Raw genomic sequence first — 10,567 nt, forward strand, 5'->3', positions numbered from 1 at the left:
ATCACCACCAGCTCAGAGAGTTGTCATTCTTCTCTGTTTTGCAGCAAGGGCAATTCTACATACGGGGAAAATAATATAACTTTCAAATGTGCATAAGATCACATATTAAAATTTTTATTTTTCACAATACAGGTTCATAGAAGATAAATATACACATATGTTATCAGTTCAGGTGGGGAGGAGAGCCAAGGAAAATACATCTTGGCACAAATAAGGGGAGGGCGGAGGCCTAGTAGTAGGCTAGCCCCCTATTTAAAGAAGGAGCTTTAGGGAGAATTAGTGTGTCAGACTAGAAGCAAAATCACAGGGCAATTTTGTACTTGTCAATTTCAGTTGCACTTTATTTCACAGAATTGTTGAGAGAGGCTAAAACAAAAAAAAGGGAATCATACGTTCCTTTGAGGGAAGGCAGAATAAAGTGTACTAGATATGATGGGTTGTGTCCAGACCTAACTTTCCAGTGGTAGAATAAATTTTCCTGCCTTTCTCTCCCAATGCAGCCTACCAATCTCTATGAAACCCTACTTCTGGGTAATAGGAGACACTGACCCCTAATTTCTCAACCCACAAAATTTGACAGTTTCCTCTGTTGATAACTTAAGATGCAAGTTAATCCGCAACTGCTGAGGCAGGACTAGAAGTTCTAACTTTCAGGGTCTTTAGAAGTGTTTTTGAAAAGTGGGATAAATATTTTAATCAGCAATTCATATTGAGAATATGAAAGGAATAACAATACACGCAGTGTCATACTATGTACTTGATCCTATTGCGGGCCATGTTGGCTGTAAAATCTGTTTACTTGGTACTGGAAGGGGGAAAGCATGGAGCTGTCTAGGTCAGATGAGAACCTAGAAGAGAGAGACAGAAAGAGAGATGCTCAATAACCTGTTGAAAGCCAACCTGCTGCATGTGGGAGACAGAAGAGTAAGAAGGATAAGTATGAGATAGATCAGAACTACCAATGCTTTAAAACAGGAACTACCCAGAGGGATACCCCTTCATAGCAGACAGTCTCTGGCTACCAAGCTCTTTGGCATTAAAAGACCTTTGTGAGCTTTTCTCATAGAACTGCTAAAAGGCAGATTATCACTGTTTCTTAACCCACTGGCTATGTTATTTCTAGGCATGTTTGCCAACTGCCTGAAGCAAGTAAGAAATGTGGCAGGGAAGCTTTTGTGAACTGGAAGCAAACTGATTCCTTTAGGCCACAACTGATTATGACATATACATACATGCAGGTGCTCCTGGGTTGGTACCTGTTGAAGCAGTCTGCAGCACCATGGGTCACTCCCACAGGTAACGCACATACCAGATAGTCTCATTCTTCAGTTGTGGTCCAAACAGTGGGTTGGCTTGGGATAGGATTGCTATAAGCCAACTGCATGTGGGAGACAGAAAAGTAAGAAGGGTATGTATGAGATGGATCAGAACTATCAATGCTTTAAAACGGGAACTGTCCAGAGGGATACCCCTTCAGAGCAGACAGTCTCTGGCTACCAAAGCTGATTAGAGACCACCTAAGGTTTATTTCAAGGGGCAAAGTTCCAATTTATTATTTATAGACATATTGTTAAGGAAAGAATATAAAAACAGGTTGCTTACCTGTAACTGATGATCTTCGAGTGGTCATCTGTGCAGTCACACACATGGGTCTTGCCGCAGGCAATGAATCCATTCCTCGGAGTTCCAATAGCTCGCCTATAGCGCTTTTGGCGCGCTCCCCTCCCGCCCTGGGGAGCAGGCAGCGACCGCGCATGCCTGGAGCGGGGGGGGAGCGCCCATTCCACTCAGTTTCTTCCAGCCGCCGCTGACCTAACACAGTACAGAGTTAAATAACAATCACAGGAAGCCAGCAGCGGGGAAGGCTGGGTGGGCGTGTGTGACTGCACAGATGACCACTCGAAGATCATCAGTTACAGGTAAGCAACCTGTTTATCTTCTTCGTGGTCTCTGTGCAGTCCCACACATGGGTGACTAGCCAGCTGAGTAACCTGGAGGAGGGTGCTGGTAAAAGAAGAAAGTTAGTCACATAAGAAAACAGATCATGTTCCAAGACATAGAGGCAGAAGCGAAAACACTCACCATACTTCAGTGGAAGATGGATCGGAGAACTGCTTGGCCGAAAGAGGCGTCTCGTCTCGCACGAACGTCCAAAGCGTAATGGGAGACGAACGTGGAAGGAGAGGACCACGATGCAGCTGCACAGATGTCCTCTAAGGAGACGCCCTGTAGAAAAGCCGAAGACGTGGAGACCGCTCTAGTAGAGTGGGCCTTGAGGCCTTCGGGAAGAGGCTGTTTAGCCAGTTCGTAACACAACCTGATGGCACTAACTACCCATTTGGATAGTCTTTGGGTAGAAATTTTGTGTCCTTTACGTGGTTTACCGTAGGCCACAAACAGGTTAGGGTCCTTACGGAAAGGTTGTGTGCGATGCAGATAGAAGGCTAGCGCCCTTCTGACATCCAGAGAATGCAGGGATCGCTGTCCCTGGTCCGACGGGTTAGGGAAAAACGTTGGTAACGCGGTGGAGGTAGACAGATGAAACTTGGAGACAACTTTGGGGAGGAACGTAGGATCCGGTCTTAAGACAACCTTGTCCCTATGAAAGATGGTGTAGGGAGGGTCATGTCTGAAGGCACATAAGTCACTTGCCCGCTTACCCGAGGTGAGGGCTATTAGCAATGCTGTCTTCCAAGAGAGAAGATTGAGCTGTATTGTCGCCATGGGTTCAAAGGGCGCCTTCATTAGACAGGAAAGAACAAGGGATAAACTCCACGTTGGGACGAATGGTTTAACCGGTGGATGTAGGTGCAGCATTCCTTTGAGGAAGGATTTAGATAAGGGGTGAGAGAACACTGTCCTGCCGTCGATAGTGTCATGGAATGCCGAGATGGCAGACAAGTGTACTTTAAGTGAAGAGTAGCACAAGCCTGATTTCTGCAGAGATAGGAGATAATCTAAAATCAGGTTCAGAGGTGTTACCTCAGGAGTCCAATGATAGGGTGCAACGAAGGAACAAAAGCGCTTCCATTTGCGTTGGTACGAGAGTCTAGTGGAAGGCTTCCTTGCGTTGAGAAGAATATTGGTCACTTCTGTGGAGAGGCAGGTGAGTGTATCCTCCAAGCGGTGAGGGCCAGAACCCGAGGGTTGTGATGAAGTACCTGGCCGTTCGCCTGCGAGAGAAGGTCTCCCACGATCGGGAGGCGGCGGTAAGTGTGTTGTGACATTTGCAGAAGTTTGGTGAACCATGGTTGCCGTGGCCACCACGGTGCGATAAGGATGCAGTCCGTGCCATCCCGTGCGACCTTCGTCAACACGCGTGTCAGTAGGGGGGTTGGCGGAAAAATGTAGTGGAGGGGACCTCTCCAGAGATGTAGGAAGGCATCGTCGCCCTTCCTGCAGTAGAAGCGGTGACATTTGGCATTGTCCCTGGAGGCAAAGACGTCCACCCTGGGGGTCCCGAAGCACCTGAAAATCCGACGAAGGTAGGTCAGATTGATGGACCATTCGTGGTCGTCTATACGTATCCTGCTTAGGGAGTCGGCCAATACATTCTGTACACCTGGGAGGTGGATGGCGGTCATGTGGATGCTGTGTTTGATACACCATTCCCAGAGCAGAGTGGCTATGCGACATAGTCGAGGGGATCTGGTGCCTCCCTGCTTGTTTACATAAAATACTGTCGCCATGTTGTCCGTGGAAATCTGGATGTGGCGACCCGCAATGAGAGGAAGGAAGGATTGAAGAGCTCTGTGTACTGCAATCAGTTCTAAGCAGTTTATGTGCAGGGTCCTCTCCTGAGGGGTCCAGAGACCTCTGACAGTCTTGCCTTCCAAGTGGGCTCCCCATCCCCACATGGAGGCGTCTGTTGTCACGATAGCCGTTGGAGTAGTTGGTAGGAACGGCATGCCTTCGAGGAGGTTGTCGAGGCTGGTCCACCAAGTGAGAGAAGGAAGGACTCTCCTGGGGACGGTGAGCAGGGTGCTCTGAGGTTGCACGTGAGGCCGGTAGGCACGTACGAACCAGAGCTGAAGTGGTCTCATTCGTAGCCTGGCGAAGAGGAGGACTGCTGTAGTAGCGGCCATCAGACCTAAAAGACGCTGAATAGTTAGGGCCGGTTGGATGGGATGTAGCTGGACCATCCTGGCAAGGGTGATGATAGTCATAGCACGGTCCTCTGGGAGGAAGGCACGGTGGATAGAGGTGCGAAGATGGGCCCCTATGAAGCAGAGCTGTTGAGTGGGGGTGAAGTGCGATTTTGTAACATTCACCCGCAGGCCTAGAGACTCCAGCAGGAGAAGGGCTTCGTGGAGATTGGACTCGAGCTGGTCTGGGGTCGGTGCAATGAGGAGCCAATCGTCGATGTACGGGAAGACCGTGATGTTTCGTAGTCGAAGAGCAGCTGCCACCACCGCCATGCACTTGGTAAATACCCTGGGTGCGGTGGAGAGGCCGAATGGTAGGGAGATGTACTGATAATGATGTTGGCCCATCGCAAACCGGAGGTATCTGCGATGCTGAGGTCGAATAGTCACATGGAAATAAGCGTCCTGAAGATCTAGGGAAGCCATCCATGAATCCTTCGGAATCAAGGGCAAGATGGACTGCAACGAGATCATTCTGAATTTTTTGTACAGGATAAATTTGTTTAGCTTCCGAAGATCCAGAATGGGACGCTTGCCTCCATCCCTCTTGGGGACCAGGAAGTACCTTGAGTAGAGTCCCGTTCCCCGGTGTTGGGGGGGAACCGGTTCTATGGCTTTTTTCTGGAGCAGGTCCAGAATCTCGTGATGGAGGTGATGGGATGGAGGGGTAGCAACGAAATAGTGGTGGCGAGGCAGCGAAGCGAACTCTATTGCGTACCCCAGACGTACGATGGTGAGTACCCAGGAGTCGGTCGTGATTGAAGTCCAAGTCCCGTAGAATGGGGAAAGACGCGTAGGGTAAGGTGACTGTATGGGGAAGTCAAAGAGACTGCTTGGTAGGGGGGGATGATTTTTTGGACTGCTGAGGGCGTTGCCTTTGCTGAAAAGAAGGCTTCTGTTGAGCAGGTCTTCTTTTCCAGTATTCAGACTGTTTAGGAGAACGCTGGCGTCTTTGGAAAGATGGTTTCCAAGATTGTTTGCGGCCGAAGGGTTGCGAAGCAGGTTGGGCGACTCCTAGGCGCTTGGCCCTTTTACGGCCGTCGTCAACAGAGGACAAGACCTCATCGGTGGAGGCATGAAAGAGGCCAAGGCCATCAAACGGAAGATCCTCTATCTTCTGCTTGATGTCGGGTTGAAGATTAGTGGATCTCAGCCAAGCATGACGACGCAGGGCAACCGCAGAGGCAAAGACACGGGATGAACAGGAGACCGCATGTCGAATCGAATTAATTTGTTGTTTGGAGACCCTGGAGAGTTCGGAAACTAGGGCTGATGCTGTTCCCTGAGAGGAATCGGGAAGCGATGGTATCAGTGGTGTGAACTGGTTCGCTAGATTAAAAGTATAAGCAGCAAAATAAGCCAGGTAATTGTTAAGCTTCGAGTTGGTGGAAGCAAGTGTGAAGATTTTCCTTGCCAAGGTGTCTAATTTCCTTCCCTCACGATCCGGCGGTGCGGGATGCCTGGAGGGCTTGGCCTTCATGGCAGAATGAACAATTATAGAGTTCGGAGCCGGATGTGATGCAAGGAATTTGGCGTCAGGGGCATGGACTCGATAGAGGGAGTCCAGCCTTTTAGAAGTGGGAGGTACTGATGCAGGTTTGTCCCAAGTCTCCTGAAGACCCTCCAGGTGCACCGGTAGCATAGGAAGCAAGGACCCTGAAGGGAAGTCTGATTGAACCAGGTCATGTACCATGTCCGACACTTTGGGGGAGTCTGCCTGGAGAGGTATCTTCAGTGCCTCCGCCATGGAAGTAATAAGATTGAGATAGGCCTTGGATGCATCGGACGGAGAGAGCCTGAGCTGTTGCGCCGAGTCCGGTGGGAGAGAGGGAGAGTGGTCCTCCGAATCCGAAGAGCCTGGGGACTCCTTTCCCGAGGAAGAGGCCCCCGTGGAGGGGGAGGGTGGATGAACGATCGGTTCCGAGACGGGGGCTGCCTCCGAGGTCTTGGGAGAAGACCGAAGTCTAGAATCCGGGGCCACGGAAACGGTGGCAGAGGCAGTACGCGGTTTAGCCACGTCTCGGTACCGAGGGTGGTCACGGTGATGATGCGAGGGGCCAGCCTCTTGATCAGATGATAGCAGGCGATTGAGGAGTCTGGGTGAGTACTCGAAGTGACTTCGAGGGTCACGAAGCCGAGAAGGGCGGTCGAAGTGGAGCTGAGGTGAATCCTCGCGTCGGGTTGTGCGCGCGTGGCGGGACCGAGGCGAACCGCCATAACGGACCCGTGGAGTCTCGGGATCACGGTGGAAGTAGGAGTCTGACTCGTGGTATCTACGATGGATGTCCCAATCAGAGTGGGAGCCGGAACGGTGACGGGATCTGCCCTGTCGAGGTGAGGGCGATCTGGATAGAGGAGAGTATTCATATCGCCTTCTCGAGTAGTAATCCTGTTGTTCAAAGTAAACGGAGGAACCGGAGTCGTGGCGGCTACGCGGAGAGCGTGATCGAATTCGAATCCGATGGGAGGAAACTTGCGTTGCCGATTCACGGTACAGCGGAGAGAGTGCAACATCGTGGAAGGCGTCAGGTCGCAAAGACGGGCGTAAGTAAGTCTGCGTCGGGTCGGTGGAACGGTCGGGTTCAAGGATCTCGGAAGGTACCACGCTATGTACTGAAGGCGATCGAGATCGAATCGGAATCACCTCCACAGCCGTGGAGGTGTGAGGTGTAAGCCTGGGCATGTCCGTGATGACATCAACCGGGGTCGACAACTCGGACGGCAAGAGTGGTTGGGCTGAACTCGACTGAGCGGTCGAGGACATGGTGCTGCGGGGCTTTATGGGCGCCGAGTCCGTTGATTCGGAATGACGCGCCGGCTCGGAATGGTGAGGTTTCTTAGGCGCCGAATCCGAGTGCCGAGGCTTCTTCGGCGCCGACTCCGATTCGGGATGACGCAGTTTCTTCGAAGACTTGTGGCCGGCTTCGGCGTGCTTCGAAGGACGTTTCCCGGACTTGTGCGTCTTTTGAGGCTGAGGCGCAGCCGGGGCAGCCGAATCTCCCGCTCGAGGTGGGGGAGGCGGCGAGTCGGAGGTGGGCATAGCCCGCAGAGACCGTTCTAAGAGGAAGGCCTGTAGTCGTGCGGCGCGGTTTTTGCGTGCCTGCTTGCCAAAGTTTGCACAATGCGGGCAAGCGTCGACTCGATGGCCCTCCCCGAGGCAGAAAAGGCAGTGGCTGTGGCCGTCTGTGGTGGGAATTTTAGCCCCACAGTGCCTACACTTTTTGAAGGTAACCTTCCCTTCCATACGCCCCGGACGGTGGGGGGGGGAGGGAAGGGCGGGAAGGGACGGGTATGGAAAAAGAGAGTTAAAAGCGCAGAAACGGGGTTCTTTTTTTTTTTTTTTTTTTTAATATATTTTTTAGGACGAAACGGGAGAAAGAGAGAACGATACCAGTCAAAGTAGAGATGAGATGAGCTGAGGAGAGACGAGCTAAGGAAGAGCGCAGCGAGGAAGGTGTTGTCCGGGCGGCGGAAAGGAAGAAACTGAGTGGAATGGGCGCTCCCCCCCCGCTCCAGGCATGCGCGGTCGCTGCCTGCTCCCCAGGGCGGGAGGGGAGCGCGCCAAAAGCGCTATAGGCGAGCTATTGGAACTCCGAGGAATGGATTCATTGCCTGCGGCAAGACCCATGTGTGGGACTGCACAGAGACCACGAAGAAGATCTAGCTTGAGACCAGCCAATAATAGTTTTCACATAAAATTATGTTCCAGGCATGTGGAATAAGGCAGTCTCCCCTTAGCAATGATGTATGATTTGTGGCAGTAAACACCTTACCTTGAGATGCCCCCCCCCATTCGTTACCATGTTTTTATATTAAAACAAAACAAAAAAACGTTTGGGAATCTTGAAAGAGGAGCAATTTTTGAGCTGGCAGGGGATGACTTGAAAGGAAAGATGCAGACGTGGCCTATATGTGCTTTGTTGAATGAGGAATTGGGAACCAAATAATGACCTCAGTTTTACAGCTATGAGTGCACTAACAAGAACAGATGCTTAGCCTTTCATCCAAGATTCCTTGCTACACCACCAGCACCCAAGAGCATAGTACATGACCATAGGTATACCAAAAGTGAAGAAAGTAATAGGTATTCCTGCTAGGCATAACCAGCCCTCTTCCCATTGATACTCACAAGAGGTAACAGCAAATGGCAGTAGTGACCAACATGGTAATAATCACACTGCAGAGAAAAGTGAAAAATCATGGTCAGCAGGTCAATGTTCATGATTTCACTGAATCAGGTATGCGTTACATGTACAAACACCCCACCCAATCTTATTAATCATTGACATAAACGGAGGCTGCATGAGCTTCTTTCTGAAAGCAATGCTGATTCTATGAATTAGGCAGATCATGAGAAGGAGGGCAGGAAGGGCTGCATCAGTGCTTAGTTCTCATGGCCCTTTCTTACATGTCCAGGGAAATGCTGATTGCCACTTTGGGGTCAATCAGAAATTTTTCTCCAGGCCCGATTGGCAAGGGATCCTGGAGGTTTTTGCCATCTTTTGGGCATGGAACAGGGGTCACGAGATGTATGTGCATGGGGAAAGTATTTGTGGATTTCCTGCATTGTGTAGGGCAGGGGTCCTCAAACTACGGCCCGCGGGCCAGATGCGGCCCGCTGAGGACGTTTATGCGGCCCGCCGGGTTATGGCAAAATCAGACCGGAAGTGACATTCGACCTAAACTCGCGTTAGCAATGCACACTTCCGGCACTGGGCTGAGGCGGCGGAGACAGAGTGTGAGGTGATACCGAGGTGAGGTGAGTTCCCAGGCCGGGGTGTGTGGTGTGGGGAAGGGAGAGAGATGCAGAAGACGGAGAACTGACGGCCTGCGGCCTTGTACAGTAACGGCAGTCCGGCCCTCCAACAGTCTGAGGGACAGTGAACTGGCCCCCTATTTAAAAAGTTTGAGGACCCCTGGTGTAGGGGGTTGGCCTAGAAGACCCCAGAGGTCCAACTCTATGATTCTATGACATTTTTATTTGAAATTTTTTATAAAAAGTTAAAAGACATAAAACAATCATACAGATTTACTAGATAATCTCAGGCTAGTCGTTCTTGCTTTCAGCCCAACCCACCTCACAGGGTTGTGAGAATATAATGGAGGGCATGAGTGTTGTTGATGATGAGGATATTGGATTTATATCCCACCCTCCACTCCAAATCTCAGAGGTTCACAATCTCCTTTATCTTTCTCCCCCACAACAGACACCCTGTGAGGTGGGTGGGGCTGGAGAGGGCTCTCACAGCAGCTGCCCTTTCAAGGACAACCTCTGTGAGAGCTATAGCTGACCCAAGGCAATCTCAGCAGGTGCAAGTGAAGGAGTGGGGAATCAAACCCGGTTCTCCCAGATAACAGTCTGTGCACTTAACCACTACACCAAACTGGCTCTGCTTCAGGTGTCCACTGGGGAGAAAATTAGGGTACAGATATTTAAATAACCTTACCCTCCCCAAATGCCTGATAATGCAAAATACTCTTACAATCCTACGACTTGGAAAAGGGGACCTTTTAAAAATTTCTTAAGTGATATAAATAGACCACATTATGGTTATGAACTTGTATCTCCGACAGACTCCGGACTTTCAGTGAAATGTGTTTATCATACACAACCTTCCTGGCCCTAAAACTGAGCACCACACCGCATGGTTCCTTCTTCATTGATTGGGACAGCCAGCAGACCCTGAGCCAGGCATGCGCGTGATTATCTCTTTGCCATGACAATTAGCGAGCCCGCAATTAGGCCGATTAACGGAGACTCACCCGCGGTTGGGCCCTTTGGGCACAAACCAAGGCCCCGCAAATCCCACGAGTCCCCAGAATATGGAGAAGAGGATGACAGGCACGGCGAAGCTGTGGGTAGTCATGGCGCGGCCACGTCGGGCTAAGGAATTGCAGTTAGGTCGCAGCGAGATAAGCTGCTTCTGCGCTTCCCTTCCCCCTCCCAGCAATCCCTCTTTGTCACGTGGGAAGCCAAGCGAAATCCTCAGAATTCAGCAGGCACCGCCCCGATTGGCTAGAGACGCATCCCTTTCACCAGACCTCTAATAGGCGGAGAGAGTTGCGGTGCGCGATCTTGCGGAGGCTGAAGAGCAAGAGCAGGCGGAGACGAATAGTAAGGATGCTTCCTCGGTTAAATTTTATTAGGCTTACACCGCCCCCTACAGGCTTACTCTGATCCTTGGATTTCTTAAAAAAATAGTCCTGTGCTTTTATTACGGGGGAACTTTATTACGGGATGAAGGAAATATGAGTCAGGCTGCAGTACTAGGATCGCTTCAGCTGCAGCTTCCTTTCATCCTAACTTCATTTATATGTGCTAGCAGCAATTGCAGTATTAGTCAGTAGGGAAATCAGATAGACTAGAGATTAAAGAAATGTACATTTAATGCTGGATTTTAAAAGGGCTTAACAGAATGCCA

General features: G+C 50.6%; 1 protein-coding gene across 2 annotated transcripts; it reads right to left on the minus strand.

The window, feature by feature from the left end:
- Positions 1 to 93: 93 nt before the first annotated feature.
- Positions 94 to 10,255, minus strand: LOC132573923 (V-type proton ATPase subunit e 2). Of its 2 annotated transcripts, none has more exons than XR_009555579.1 (4): positions 9,909 to 10,237; positions 8,275 to 8,322; positions 1,233 to 1,378; positions 94 to 848 (listed from the first exon to the last, which is right to left on the minus strand). XR_009555579.1 is itself a non-coding variant. In XM_060241881.1 (4 exons), the coding sequence occupies exons 1-3, from the start codon at positions 10,010 to 10,012 to the stop codon at positions 1,285 to 1,287; spliced, it is 246 nt and encodes an 81-aa protein (XP_060097864.1). In that variant the 5' UTR covers positions 10,013 to 10,255; the 3' UTR covers positions 94 to 848; positions 1,257 to 1,284. The 2 variants fall into 2 exon arrangements, 1 of the variants encoding a protein (XP_060097864.1); XM_060241881.1 differs by having other exon boundaries at positions 1,257 to 1,378; positions 9,909 to 10,255.
- Positions 10,256 to 10,567: the final 312 nt, after the last annotated feature.

Source organism: Heteronotia binoei, chromosome 6 (genome assembly GCF_032191835.1).
Source record: "Heteronotia binoei isolate CCM8104 ecotype False Entrance Well chromosome 6, APGP_CSIRO_Hbin_v1, whole genome shotgun sequence".
Lineage (NCBI taxonomy): Eukaryota > Metazoa > Chordata > Lepidosauria > Squamata > Gekkonidae > Heteronotia > Heteronotia binoei.